This window comes from Anastrepha ludens, chromosome 5, assembly GCF_028408465.1.
Source record: "Anastrepha ludens isolate Willacy chromosome 5, idAnaLude1.1, whole genome shotgun sequence".
Taxonomy (NCBI): domain Eukaryota; kingdom Metazoa; phylum Arthropoda; class Insecta; order Diptera; family Tephritidae; genus Anastrepha; species Anastrepha ludens.
Genome location: NC_071501.1, coordinates 54,677,809 through 54,694,160, shown reverse-complemented (window position 1 = coordinate 54,694,160; position 16,352 = coordinate 54,677,809). Strand labels below are relative to the sequence as shown.

The following is a 16,352-nucleotide window of genomic DNA, read 5'->3' as shown; positions in this document are numbered from 1 at the left end:
GGGTACGAAGCGGGCGGTTGGGAAGCGGAGATAAGGAGTGCCCCCCAATCGGATTCAGCGGTCAAACGGCAACGCTACCATGAAGGGAATGTTTCACTTGAAAATATACCCAGAATTGTTAGCGGTCTGTCTAATTCCTTTATTGAGCAGGCATGCTCCAGCGGTGACCCCTCGACAAGCAATGGCAAAGCTTCGAGTGTATTTCTGCCGTGAGAAAGCTCCTCATAAAAACCCATTTGCCAATAATTTATTTATTTATTTTTTAACTGAGTGCCTCTATTCAAGTGAACTAATAAATCAAGCACAATATTACAACTGCTGAAGTTTTACTACTGCGAAATACCGTTTGGTGGAATAATATTTTGATGCATATTTATTTTCGCTTTAATTATCAGAAGCCCTTATGTTACTAGATCAAATATGGTTGCTTTAATAACCATTTTATTCCAAAAAAAATTATTGCCTCTAATCAAGTGAACGGACTGTATTTACGATGAAATACTTAAAATACATATAAAATATGTATGTATTTTATTCTATTCTAGAAAATACCAAACAATCAAAAAATGTATTGCTATTAACAAAAAAGATACGAGGTGTTTTCAAAAAGTATCGCGAATTTTGAATTTTCGCAGGTTACGTATATTCGAATTACGATTTTTTGGGGTACTCATGTCTCTCACTCATGCCGACGAGTTCTGGCATTTTGAATGTTCAGTCAATTGTTGACAGCTGCTTTGTCTGCACGTGTTTCTGCTTGTCTTCGATGTTTACCTACTCAAAAAGATGGATCAAGAACCTGTTTCAAATTTTGTGTGGAAAACGAAATTAAGTGCGCGGATGCATTGCGAATGTTGACTGTGTCGCACGGAGATGCTACTTTAAACCAAAGCAACGTTTATCGGTGGTACAAAATGTTTTCAGAAGGCCGCGAAGATGTAAATCACTAAAAGCGTGCCGGACGCCCGAGCACTTCAACAACAGACGAAAAAAATGATGAGTGAAGAAAATGGTATTGGCCAATCGTCGAATCCCCGTTAGAAAAGTTGCTGAGGACCTAGACATATCGACTGGCTCGTGCCATTCGATTTTTTCATTAATTTGGCCATGACACGGGTTGTCGCAAAATTCGTACCAAAACTGCTCAATTTCGACCAAAAGCAGCATTGCATGAACATTGCTAATGAGATGTTGGACTCTATCCCCGACGACCCTAATTTGCTCCAGAGGGTCATAACTGGTGAAGAATCGGCGGCTTATGGTTACGACGTGGAAACCAAAGCTCAATCATTTCAATGGAAGCTGCTGCACGAACCAAGATCGAATAAAGTGCGCCAAGTTCGGTCGAATGTAAAAATTTTGCTTACCTTTTTCTTCGAATGCAGGGGCGTTGTGCAACATGAGTTCTTGCCTGAGGTTAAAACAGTCAATAAGGAATATTACCTGCAAGTTATGCGCAATTTGCGCCAAGCAATCCGCCAGAAACGCCCGGATTTATGGAAGAACAAAAATTGGCTCTTGCATCACAATAACTCCCCTGCTCACACATCGTGGCTTGTGCGCGACTTTTTGGCCAAAAACAACACACTAATGATGCCACAGCCACCGTACTCCCCAGATCTGGCCCCTGTGACTTTTTCTTATTCCCGTAACTGAAGAGGTCCATGAAAGGGCGACGCTACGCTACGATTGACGATATAAAGACGGCATCGAAGGAGGAGCTGAACAAGATAAAAAAAATATTTTTGGATGGGCTTCGAAGATTGGAAAAAACGTTGGCACAAGTGCGTAATATCTCATGGGGATTACTTTGAAGGGGACAAAATAGATATTGATGAATAAACAAATAATTTTTCAAAAAAACACACTATTCGCGATACTTTTTGAACACACCTCGTATAACGCTCTTATAGCTGTGGATTCACCAAAAGACCAACTTAGCTCGAAAATTGCTAATAAATAAAAAGAATACCTTCATGCTAGGCCGGCGTTAATTAAAACTGCAGAACGTACGCCCCAGCCGAGAAGACCGAAAGCAGGATACACAAAAGTGCTGATGCTTGACCAGCAGGCAAAAATACAAAAAGAAATCCTGCATACTTTATATTGTATATATATATAATTGGCGCGTACACCCTTTTTGGGTATTTGGCCGAGCTCCTCCTCCTATTTGTGGTGTGCGTCTTGATGTTGTTCTACAAAGGGAGGGACCTACAGTTTCAAGCCGACTCCGAACCGCAGATATTTTTATGAGGAGCTTTTTTTTTTATGACAGAAATACTCTCGGAGGTTTGCCATTGCCTGCCGAGGGGCGACCGCTATTAGAAAAATCTTTTTCTTAATTTTGGTGTTTTCACCGAGATTCAACCGACGTTCCCTCTGTGAATTCCGAATGGTAATCACGCACCAACCCATTCGGCTATGGCGGCCTGCATACTTTAATAAATTGAAAATTGTCATTGCAAAAAGTATGACATGGGAAAAATTAGAATTTTTAGAGTAGTAAGGAGCAAGAGAGACCTAAAAATTTAAATAGCAAATGAGAAGATAAAGCGACTTAACAAAAGAATTTGTGTTAATATGGTATATGTAAATACAATATTATTACCTTTGTTATTAGTTAAGTTATTTTAGTCAGAATAAGTGAAGTTTGTTATTATTATATATAAGTATTACATATATATTGTGATATATATCTATATCAGAGAACTGCACCGGCTCAGTGTAAAACATTCATACGCTTCGCTTGAACAAAAAAACAGGCCTTTGCGTTCAAACGATCGAACTTGTTCAAATAAGTTATTGTCATTGTTTATTTCAGCTCAATCAAATCATGTGCTGCGTTTTAGCTCTCCGATGTTATCACCAATCGTCTTCATAGCAGCCGTTTCGGGTATTTGCTCGTTCGGCTATACATTCATTTTTTTGAGCAAGAATAAAAGGGCTATAGAGCCAAATGAGCCGGTTTTAACACGTATGATCCCGCATGAGTTTTTGCTTGTAACTAACGATAGCAAAGTAAAAGCAAAATTTTAAAGCAAAAACTCTATATTTTCATATTTGTTTTTTTTCTTAAAACTTATAATAAAACACGAAAGAAAATAATGTAAATAAGGAAACATTGCTGAAACCAACGAATCCTTTTAAATACGAAACGCAATTTACAGCATACATTGTACGCCAACGCTCGTTTGCTCGAACATGTGCTTTTTACAATAATGACAATTACTTCTTTGAACAAGTTTGATCGTTTGAACGCAAAGGCCGATGCTAATTTCATTCAATGCTGCTTTTTGTTCAATGACTAGATTTGAGCCGAAGACATTAGATCATACGGGTTGACTAAGCTGAACTACGCGTTCGCCTGCATGAGCTGATTGCACTTGACCAAATATTTTGGTTCAATTGACTGAATGTGAGCAAGAAATTTAGCGTATGAACAACTCAAGAAAACAGTGAGTCATGCAGGTCTCTGATCTATATATAATTGGCCCTGTTAGTTGTTTGACTGAGCTCCTCCTCCCATTTGTTGTGTACACCTTGACGCTGTTCCGCAAATGGAGATACTTAGAGATTTATGCCGAGTCCGAACGGTAGATAGTTTTTTTCTGTTTTTTATTGCCTGTCAAAGGCGCCACTACTAGAAAAAACAGTTTCTATAATTTTGAAGTTTCGTGCCCACGGCGGTTTTCCTACCCGGTCAGTACCGAATGGTAGCGTGCACCCATTCGGCTACGGCGGCCTCCATTGTGAGCAAAGAAGCGTTACCAAATTCTAGCGCACTAGTGAAGGGTCGGGTATAATAATATGTACATTACTAGCAATTGTACTTACTGAAAAAAATTTTTCAAACGGACTAACTAAACTCGTAATGAGTTCTTTCTGTTCCTCGTGTAAGACATCAGGATATGGGAAAACTTCCTTTGAAACCAGCTTCCCGCGAAAAATATTCATCATAAACGAAGAACTGTTTGCTAACTGCTCCTTTTTCTTTTCCTTTAAATCCACTTTAGTTTGAGCTGAAAAATATCTGATAATAAACAATTAATTGGTTTTAATACGTATGCGTTTACCCTTTATCTTAAAAATTTAGGTACAGAAAAGAAACTTAAATAATAAAAAATTGTATCAGTAGAAATACCTTTTGCTAAAGTTCGAAAGAGTATCAATTTTTGAAAGAATGGTGTAATATACTGATTCCCACAACTTATTTCGTGCAGTTGTCAAATAAAACTTGAAAACCATTTAGAAACAAAACTCAAAATATTATTAAAAAATATGTAACCCTACATCTTGGATTAAGTATTTTCTTAATATAATACGAAATAAAGAAAACCTGAAAAATGTACCTTCTTTTTAAAACGTCAAAAAAATATTTCTGATCAAAAAATCATAGGTTATATAGTCTGACAAATAGAACCATGACCACCATAACTTAGAAACTATTTGACCGATTCGATTGTAACTAACTGCATTGTATGGGCTTCTAATATTTATTATACACAATATATTAAATCAAATGTATAATCACCACCATTAGCTATAATGGCTTCACATCTTCGAGTCATACTTTGTGTTAATTTCTGCACAAGTTCTTATTTTTTCCTTTTAGTTTTTGCTTAACTATTGCGCAATGGATTTATATCCGGCTAAGGACTATCACTTCATCAGCATTCCCCATATATCCATCATTTCACTCCCATTTTGCATTTTCCACTCTACACACTTTCGACTTCGGTGCTTGGGATAGTTATTTTCTTGTAAAATACAAGGTTGGCCAGTTATTCCAAACATCTTTGCAGACGGTAATAATGTCTTTTTTAACCCTAAAGCACACAATTTGAAAAATGACAAATTCACACAAATGAGCCTCTGAGGCTCATATATAAGAAAAAGTAAATATATTGATGAAATGGTATTTTTATAACTCAAATCTTTATTTCATGAAAAAAAAAAAACATAAATTGACAAATTTTTATTCATTACATATTTAATTCATTTATTGTTTTCGCAATTTTGGCAAATTTTGGTTGTTTGAGAATGCTCATTGCAGACGTTTTTGTTACAAATTTTACAACATTGCTTTTGCATTCTTGCTTTTTTTGAAGGGCAAATATAGCAACGTTTTCTTTTATTATTGTTGTCATTGCTACTTACAGGCAATACATCGTTGCGAATTTGCAAAATATCTGAAATTGCGCTTTGTGTCTCCATTCTCATGTGTGGTTTTTTCTGCCTTTTCAATATCATAGGTTCCACTAACTGCTCACAAAGTTCTCTGAGAAAAAGGTTAACCGTCGACTTTCCGCTGTTCCATAAAGAATTTTGTTTTGTCCATATAATGTATGCTGCAATTCCTGCTGCATCCAACATATTCATAAAAAATGCAAGAGGCCAACGGTTCGTTTTGCGTTTTGTCCATGTACAAGTTGGTCGAATGTATCAACACCACCCTTGGTTTCATTATAAAACATATTTATTTCTGAAATATTTTTTTCACCGTTCTTCAAAATATTGCATGTGTGATGCATTGTTGACAAAAAAATAACTGCCTTGCCGACTTTTGGAACATGTGAAGCAATAGTTATATTTTTCTGAAAGCCAAATATTGTAGATGAAACTGCTCTTTTTCTTTTGGGCAAAAATTCAGGCGGGATGCAAGCCTTATTTTTTCTCAAAGTTCCAACGATAGTGAGTCCTTTACCAAGAAGGTTTTCTGCTAATTCTTTACTTGTGAAATAGTTATCCATTGTTATATTTCGGTTTGTCCCGTAATAGGGTTTACAAAGTCGTTCAACGACATTTTTAGCAAGGCCAACACTTCTCGTATTTCCTTCTTTTCCTGTATAAGGAATTCCTCGAAGAGGATATGCGTTTTTGCTGTCACACAGCCACCAAATTTTTATGCCGTATTTGTCAGGCTTAGAAGGAAGATACTGAATAAAGCAACAGCGGCTTCGACATGGCATGAGTTGTTCATCGACAACTAAATATTCACTTGGCATATAATATTTACCTAAATTGTGATTAACCATATCCCAAATATTTCGAATAGGGGCCAACTTATCCCCTAGTCGTCGTGAGGATCTGGTCAATTTGTCATCGAAACGTATAAAACGCAATAATTCCTCAAATCTGCGACTTGACATACTTGCTTTGAAAATTGTTATTCCATAAAGCCGATCCCAAAATAAACGGTAATTTTGATTGTTTGATTTCATATGTCCTGCTGTCATAAGAAGTGCGAAGAAAGATAATAACTCATCATTGTCTAGTGCTTTCCATTTTATCGACTGATTAGCATATACCCTTTCCGCTTCTTGATTAGTGTATTGGATTATTTGTGCACAAACTTCATTGGAAATGAACAGTCTGAAGCAATCAAGTATATTTTCCAAAGTTTTCCCTGGAGGCAATAAAACCTTATCAACTTTGCCTTTTATTTTGTTGGAAGATCGAATTTTCGAGGTTGGTGGGGGACTTTTCGACCATATAGTTCCATCTTTTCCTTTGTAAATTGCCATATTTTCTGTTGCGTCCTCAATATTTTCAGCGCCATCGTCTGAAAACTCATCTTCAATTTCCGAAGCAGAAAAAACATATTCTGATTCCGAATCAGAAGAAAAATCAGGAAGAACGAACTCTTCTTCTTCTTCAACAGAGTTTTCTAAAGCCTGTGCAATTTGTGTATCACTAAGTTTAGTTTTCGCCATTTTCTATAAAAAAATATGTTTTTTTGAATTATTTTCGATATGAGAATCTCGGAATTATGAATTTTGTACTTACCAAGATAATCCAAACGAAATGACGAACGTTGTACCACTCAGCAACTATTGAAAATAAATACAAAAATTTTCGAACGTACATAAACAATGTCTATACAATGATCAATATTCCGTTAGAGATTATCAAAACAGACGGTAGTTATATCAACCGTTATGCATTTTTTTTTTTATATTATTACACAAGTTACTGACACAATCAACGTATTCTTTTTTATTCGAACCAAATTTGCATTGACATAAATTTTTGCAATTGAAATAGCATAACAATAACCCAAAAATATGAAGGAGCTCATTAGGCACATATGTGTAAATGTGTAACATTTATATTAAAAATTTTTTTTGAGATTAAATATATTTATATTTTGAAAACTAATAACACTAAATTAATTAAGGAACTTATATTGAAGAATACCAAAAAGATGAAAGACTTTTTTTTAAAAGCCATGAAGAAACTGCAGTCATGATATAGATTTGAGCCTCAGAGGCTCACTTGTGTGCTTTAGGGTTAAATTGTACTCATCAAAACTGCATTCAAATTTGTGGTAAATACAAATAAACCACCTAGTACTTTTTCGGAGAAGCAGATGTACACATGAACCTTAACTGGATGCTTAACAGATCGTTGAAGTTAATAATGTTTCTGTGTGAGGACATGCACCATATATGATCATTACTTATTTTAAATTAATTTGTCATATTTTCGGCTAATTATTTTTCTTTAGTAGAAAAGAGGGACGTCAAATCCAACATCAAAACCAGGTTTGGCCAATCCGCTATGGTGAAAAACAAAGTTGTGCGAACTACTTCGGCTGCCACGACACCGAAAGCCCGACTCTGCACGATCATTTCACATGTATTCACACCAACGTTACCGTTTTGCTCGGTTCAGACCAAATCTGGTCGGTTTTTTTTCCGTTGGTCGGACGACTTGAACTTTGGTCGGTTTTAAGCTTCCCCCAAATTTCAGGCTTGATGTGAAAATCTATTGATGTAAAGTAGCCTTGAGCTTTATACTTAGAAATCATGTATGATTTGCTGCATTTCGTCACTTTAGTAACACTGCTCATAGAAACATTTAAATATTCATGTATGTATCATTGTATCTTTCTGTTAGCTGACTGGCAAACCACATAAATTGCTTAGTCAAATACGATAACAATAATTGCGCTGATTCAACGTTATTTTTCTCAATTTGTACATACATATGTAAAAAGTTTCCATCAGTAGCTTTAATAAAAACTAAACTAAGAAACAGATTAGAGATTGATAATATAAACCACATGTAAAAAACTAATAAACAGAAACAAAGACCCCCACTATGTGTGGTCAAGTTAAAAAGGTTTGAGAGTCAAGTAAAATATTTTGATTAATCAAATTTAGAAAAAATATTTTTGATATCATTACAGGAGTACCTGCAAAAATAGACTGACTTATGATCATTATTCACAAACGGGAAATATTTTATAAACAATTGTCAGCCATAATATATATATATATATATATTTGTACCTTATAACTATTAACAAGAACGACATGATCATATAAGTATGTAACCAATGTATGTACGTATCTTCACCTGTGAAATAAATATAAATACATGAACTGTTTAAATTCTCTCACTTATCGAATTCTGTAAAAAAAAATTTTGGTCGGTTGGAAGCCATTTTGATCGATTTTTAAGATAGATTTGGTCGGAAAAAAAATTCTTGAGTGGCAACGCTGATTCACACACTCGTCCAATCAAACGTTGTTCAGACGACAATGAAGCAACATAGACATGGACTCTGTTCATTTTTTCGTATATCACCAACACAATCTCAGTTTTTTGCAAACAAATTGTTACTGGCCACGCCTTCTGAATTCATTTCATCATGAATTCATTCCATCACCACGGAAAAGTGATAATTGGAATTACTCATTTAAGAACGTTCACATGCATATATTTATGAATTGATTCGCAAACGTGTACATTTCAAAATTTCCCGTATCGTTCATGCTCGCTAATGCGAATAAAATTCTTCCCTTCCGTTTTATCTTGCCTGTAAGAACATACGCCTTTTTTATTTGATTTAGCTTTCTGCAAATTTGCACACGCGAACAAACCATATAGTAAAAATATCGACCGGTTTTTGAACTCGCCCTTGCTAAATTGAAGAAACGTATGTCAATTTTCTGGCGTGCACAATGTCTTTATGGGCTGGTGTTACGTGATTAAAATTTATGTAACATTAGATGGTGTAAAAATTCCAGTAATTCAGGTCTCACAACCAATAATACTTTTCTAAGGGTACGTGCATGTTTTGTGCATTGTCATCACATCTAGCCGTGGTGTTTTCAGTGTTACATTCAATATAAATAGGTATTGATTTATTAACCAGTTCATATGTCAGCTGCAATACTTTGCCACAATTTATCCAAAATGAACCTGTTGTGGTGATTTGGATCTTTTTGATCCTAAATTGCAGGTTTTAAAAATACTGCACTATAAAATCTTCTGTGTCCATCATCGATAATAGCGAAGAAATTACTAGCCTACAATTTCTACGCTCTTATCGATGATAGTGAGCGAAGAGTGAGTTAGCGCGCTGCTCCGACATGCACACTTCTATTAAAATACATGCATTAATTTTCTACGCTTCGCTCTTATCGACGCTCTTATCGCTTATCGCATCTCTGACATGCACGCACCCTAAGGCATTTTATAGTGTCGCAAAGGATTCTAATAAATAAATTATCATACTCGCGCATTCACTTCGCCTGCAATTGCCTGAATCATATTTGACGGATAGATGCTGTGTGGTAGCAATCGGCGGAATTTTGTCGAACCACTTTGTTGCTCCTTTAAGTGTTCCCCAAGGAAACATTCTAGATCCCCTTTGTCATTTTTATCAATGACACTACCAAATGTTTTTCTTCTTAAAATTTGTTGTTCTATTCTGATGATTGAAAAATTTATTTCACTCAGAAGCTGCTCTGAAGCATTAAGTTCATTTGGGCAACCTTCACAACTTAACCGGATCTTTTTTAATGTTCCACCAAGAAGTCTTCGCCACAATATTAAGAAATGAGTGCGCCAAACAAAATTAAAACCATACACATTTTCCTCGATGAGCTCAATTTTGATATATTCATGGCAAATCATAAAAGATTACTTGTTTGATTTGGGCAACCTTCACAACTCAACCGGATCTGTTTTAATGTTTCACCAAGAAGTCTTCGCCACAATATTAAGAAATGAGTGCGCCAAAAAAAGATACAACCATACACATTTTCTTTCGATGAGCTCAATTTTGATAAATTCCTGGCAAATCATAAAATTATTTGAACGACCTATGAGTCTTCTACATATATCATCGGAACACGAGGAAATTCCGGTGTAGTTTAAAAAACGGAAGAGCGTACGCATGTCAAAGGTTTTATGGATGTGATCCACTCGTATACCGAGCGGTAATACCTTTTTGTTAAGAGATAATTAGAAGAAATTGTTGGTATTTTTCTTGTTTTCAATTTTGCAGTTTAAGAAACACATTAGGTTGAATCATAGGTTAGGTTAGGTTAGGTTAAATGGCTGCCCTAGCTAAAGGGCTCACTTGGACAAATGTTAGTAAATTCGTCCGTTGTGGTGCCATACATGGGAGAGGGGAAAGGAGATGGGAAGGAATAAGGAGCCTTGGGATTAGATACGATGATGACCATACATTTTACGACGGCGCCGACGGGGGCTGATTTGCGTTCGTAGTTAGCCGTAACAAGCTACTAATGAACTTCACCAACTTTATGATATCTACACCGGCTATATCCGCAGGCGTAGCGAAAAAGTGAGAGTAGGTTGAATCATGAAAGTGCAAACTATTTAATACTCAAGCAGCTGTTTCACTTGAAAAGAACGCACAAAGGTAGCAGAGTGGAATCCACTCTTGAAACTCAAATTTAAATGTTTCTATAGTAAATGCCTTTTTTTTTTTTGTTAAGAAAGTCCAACAACAACATGTCGCTTTTTAGTCTATAAAAACTTTTCAATCTAGCCTTAAATTTTATGGTTGATAGTATTACTGCAGATGAGGTTCGCTTTCTGCGAAATACTGCTGGCAGAGAAGAAGTTTCCAAACAATTTAAAAGGATTTGAGGATTCCCAAATATGTAGGGACGCATCGGTGGAAGCTACATAGCAAGGAAAGTTCCTAACCACAAAATAAGATTTCACATCAATAACTATGCAAGACATTTGTGATGGTAATCTGAGATTTTAGGATGTGTTTACGAGTGGTCACAGTAAAATGCATGATTCGCGTGTGTTAAAACTTTCATTTATTAGTAAGGAGCTGTCTGAATTGTGTTTAACGGATTACCATATCCTGAAAAACAGACACTTTAACTGAGTCTGAAAGAGAATAAAATTCAAAAAAATTTTGTTAAGCTCGCGAAATAAAAATTTCATTTATATATATAATATATTGCTTCCATATCTTTTGACCTCTTGCTTAGGTTTAAATGTTTAGTTTTACTCCAGAAGATCATAAACACTCAGGAACCCAGATTCCTCAAAGCTCGACTTATGTTTTCAAAGTCCTGCCATTCGTTAAACATAGCCCCGATGAAATACAGTTGTTTGGTGACTGAACGTCAATACTTTGTGTTCTCTGTACGTCTTTGGAATACCCTACCTTACAAAATTAAACGTATAATAGAAAGCTCGATCTTCAAAAATAAATTGTTTCGCTACATTGCCGAAAATTGCTGAATGACCTCAAAAGGTTTCACATTATTTAAATCTCATCCAATTAATCGCTACTCCTACTAATACTATTTTTACCTTACTTTCCTTTTTTAATACTTTCTCCAACTTCAACTTCTTTACCACTAGCTATAATTTTAATTTTGATTTTACTGTTAATCCTTTTGTGTAAACTATTCTTAAGGTCAACCATTGTAAAAATAACCTATGGTTGTATGTTTGACTTTAATAACAAATAAATAAATAAATACATATACTCTATATTTATATTTCTGCATTTTCTCCGTAATCCGAATGTAGTCACGCACCAACCCTTTCGGCTACGGCGGCAGCTTAAATAACTTATCATCATATTCGTAAATCAAGCAAAACAGCAGACGCGATGGAATCTCATCACTTCAAGAAAACGCCTTTTAGTAATCTTTACCAAAGTCATATTTAATTTAAAAACAGAGGTTGTCTGTAAAGTCGGTTTACTGACGATAGTTTAACGTGACAACGTCATAAAAAAATACTGATGTAATGGTTGCAATTTTCAAAACAAATTTTTTTTTGTTTGATAGATATTTTGTATGGATATAGAGAAGGAGGTAAATGGAATCGCAATGGAATAGGTCAAGTTACCTTTACACAAACGTGAAAAATTACGAAACTTTTATGAAATTCATGAAAGATATGTTCAATTTCGATCGTGCATCAGACGGTAATAAGTCAACAACACTAAGAGGTAACATCATCGATTTGCCTTTTTCAAGACACATTACACTCGAAACACCCCCTTTCATTTCCTACTTTTCCTATCATCGTCCTATTCTCAACAGAGAAATGGTTAATTACCATGCACACAGGAAGAAGGCATATGCAAATACAAATATGTGAATTTGTATACATATGCGCATATACATACATATATTGCTCACTCAAGTAGGACAGAGCCAGATATCGAACGTTGCCGAATGCGGGGGCCGATTGTGCTCTTTGTCGTTCGTTCTGCGCTCTCACTTGCAGTTCAAGCAAGGTACATTAGCTTACATTTGCTTGCGTACAGAATAGATTCGTACATTTGATATGTCCTTTTTGTTTGAAAATTGCGCGAAATTGCATATGTATATGCATGTTTATATGTTTTGGCATAGGACATATGTATATTAGACTATGAAAATTGCACCAAAGTATATGTATGTGTGCATGTTTATATACATATATTAGTATACAACATACCTTATGTGGTAAATATTACCATACATTTTTTCCTTAATAATATAAATAAATAAATTCCATATATAATAATAAATTAATAATAAAAACATTAAAACAACAGGTATCATTAACAACTAGTCGTCACTAATTATAAATTCGGTAAGGATGATGATGATACACTTGGTTTTATTTTAAATTTTTCAAGTAAATCACATTTATAATAATCAATAAGGTATATGCAAATACAAATATGTGAATTTATATACATATGCGCATATACATACATATATATGCTCACTCAAGTAGGAGAGAGCCATATATCGAACGGTACCGAATGCGGGGGCTGATTGTGGTCTTTGTCGTTCGTTCCGCGCTCTCGCTTGCAGTTCAAGCAAGGTAACGACGCATGAGCAAGATAACGACACATTTTTTCGTGCGTGCAGCCGGCTAAATCGAATTATAAGACGTTATCACGTCAAAAGAACTAGATTTGTGGGGCAGATGTTAAGACATATTAATTTGACCGAGAAATTAATGCACTTTATAATACCATACATTCTGTGACAAATTTTACAATGCATACGGCGAGGATAAATTCGCTTAAAACATTTCCGTTATTTTTGCTTTTGTTCGTTCTACTCATAAATTATACTGAGTTTCGTGGCAAATTTCGCTTGGCACAGTGGAATGGGGAGTTAAGGAAAATCGCATTGAAATGATTGCATTACATAAGTGTGGTAAAAGTGCAAGTGAGATTTAAGAATTGCTGAAAAAACTTAATATTTCGAGAATGTTTGTTTAGCGCACGATCAACCGTTTTCCCAAATGTCTGAAGTGCCAGACAGAAAAAGAAGTGGTCGTCCTCGCGTGGTTCGAATCAGTGCAGCCATAAAACCCATTCGAAAAAGAATTCGTAGAAATCCCCGGAAAAACAGAAAATCATGTATAGGGAAATGCATATATCGACAAGTGTTCAGGAATTGTCTGAAATGCTTTCGGTAACACGTGAATAAACTGTTTTTACATTTTAGTTCTTCAATTTCTTTAGAATGTGTTGCTTTCGTTTTATCGCCAGGAATTGTCTGAAATGTTTTCGGTAGCACGTCAGACGATTTATAATGTTAAAAATCGAGCAGAAAACTAGATTAAAAAACTAAAATTGCTGGACGTGCAGAACACTTGATGATCCGAAAATTGGATAAAAACCCGAGAATTTCCATGAAAACATTTGCAACGTGGAATGTAGTATTATCGTCTATAATGAAGCTGTGCAACAACGATATGGTTTGGTGATGCATTTCAAGTAAAGGAGTAGGAGACTTGGTGTTTATTAATGGTACAATGGACGCCAAACTATTTAAATACAATATATTGAAAAAAAACTTAGCCTGCTGTGCTAAATACTTTGGGCTTATCACTGAAAATAAACCAAATTATGAATTTTACCAAGATAACGCTCCAAAGCATAACGAGAATTATGTGCAAATGTGGCTTCTCTACAATTGCCGTAAAGTTATAAATGCACCAGCCCAGAGTCCCGACATATATTTGTAGGCCTTTTTGAAGAAAATAGGCCCTTAAAAACATGCAAAGAATGCAGCAGGATTAAAAACTGCAATAATGGAGTAATAACAGAATATACCGAACGTATACGACGTAAGAAAATTGGTACATTCTATGAAAAACACCTGCAAAATGTTATTGAAATTAACGGTTATCATACCGAATATTAAATTAATCAAAAAATTATGTATTCACATATGTATGTATGTATTTAGTCGAAAAAGTGTTTCATTTGTTTTTGTTGCTTTAGTTTTTTTTTTTTTTGCAAAGAATTTGAATTTTTTTTATTAGTTCCCTTTAAATGCTGTGAATAAACAAGAAGTTAAAGATAAATAAAGAGTGCTATTTTTTGCTATTGAAAAGTGAAAAATTTAATTTATTTTCTATGTCACAAGTCAAGCTTAACATACTGGATTTGAACAACCAGACAAACGAAATCCATATATTCAAAATGCAGGAAATCAAAATAGGCGCAGTTCTGGAACAAAAGCGTAATAATGTTGGTAATAGGTCGGGTTTTTTCGGAAAAAATCTCCACTCTACAAAAACTATACCATGCATGACCGAGAGTTAACTACTAAGCAATAAAATCAAGTAGCTCAAACGGAATCTCCACATCTCGGACCTCGCCGTAACACCCCTTTTCTCTTTAAGCTTCTACAATTTAACTGCAACGTATTGTCGAGATAGATGCACGGAAGTTCCAAACTGATTACCAGCGAAAGCTACAATGTGCACCGTAATGAACGCTATCGAGGAAGTGACCCGGCGTTTATAGTTCACCATAATGTGCAATGTTGACTTGTCGATGTAGACATCAACCGCAAGGACAACACCTTAGAATGCCAAGGACCAGCAGTCCAGTGAGGTTATGTCGAGTCCGCAATATTCAGTCAATTAAAAAATGTTGCCCCTCTGCCCGGCAGGATATAACCCTGAGAATTGTGCCCTTGTCCGAGTTAAAAACCGTTTAATAATATAGTTTGTGACTTTAATACGCACCACGATTTCCAGCATTATAGTCTGCCGAACGATCGTGGGGCGACTATTTTTGGCAGAGCAGATAGACGATTCCGACATTCAGCACATTAAACGACGACGCCCCACCCGTTCCCACGACAGTCGGTTCTACGTTACCGGAACGACCCGGATTTATATCCGGCCAAGGACTGTCACTTCAGCAGCATTCTCCATATACGTATGGGGAAAGTTTATGCCGTTTAAACAACAACAACAACGACGCCCACCAGGATAATGGGTAACTGCAGCAGCCCGCGAGACCAAACAATTGTTAACACTGTTCTGATTAATAACATAACTTGGCAGAGTATCTCTTGCATCAGACTATTTAGTCGTTATCGTTTAGGTCGAAAAAACTGTATTTCCGAGAATCCCAACACCTAAATTGACATTAGCCAAAACACTACGGGGATCCACGGATAAAGATCTTAATTTGGAGATTCGACAGCTGGTAATCGAACATAAGCGGATTTAAAGGAGAGAGTGCCTGACGACCTGCAGCTTCCCCTCTTATGTGAGCCGGCTCTTGGCCAGCGTAAAAACAGTACAATTACATTTGGACTCCATTTGGATAATTTCTTAAATTTCCCAGAGCGCTGTATTTTAAAGTTCACCTTTCCCTTATCTCAGGGAACAATTTTCCTTGATGACAATAAGTGAAAATTTAGACAAATCTGGCAATCCATCATTCTTGCGTTGGAGCCACTGTATTTCTTCCATATAGAATTTCACTGGCCAGTCCACCGAGTACATACTACACACATACTTTCGATCACTGTCTGGTCTGTCCAAAGTCCTACTAACCAACACTACTATACAAATCTTTTAAAAACAATTATCACAATTGTTGATCAGCACCTGATCTACTTACTTAATACCAAGCGTGGGTAAACGTAGTATTTTAGAGATAGAACGATTTAATATCATTTTGGAAACGCTGTTAAAAACTAAACAGTGACTATGAATATAAGAAAAATTAGTTCAAGAACGATGCAAGACAAAGGTTGTTTACTTGAGAAATTTTTTCATTCAACTTTTAAGGGGAGCTT

General features: G+C 35.7%; 1 protein-coding gene across 1 annotated transcript in view; it reads right to left on the bottom strand.

Annotated features, from left to right (window-relative positions):
* Window positions 1-16,352, bottom strand: part of LOC128865223 (very long-chain specific acyl-CoA dehydrogenase, mitochondrial) — a 36,891-nt gene extending 20,539 nt beyond the window's left edge. Inside the window, exons 1-2 of the mRNA XM_054105349.1 lie at window positions 16,175-16,352; window positions 3,835-4,030 (exon numbers count right to left, since the gene is read on the bottom strand). Of these exons, the coding sequence (XP_053961324.1) occupies window positions 3,835-4,030; window positions 16,175-16,230 (252 nt within the window). The 5' untranslated portion in view covers window positions 16,231-16,352. The remainder of the gene's footprint in view (window positions 1-3,834; window positions 4,031-16,174) is intronic.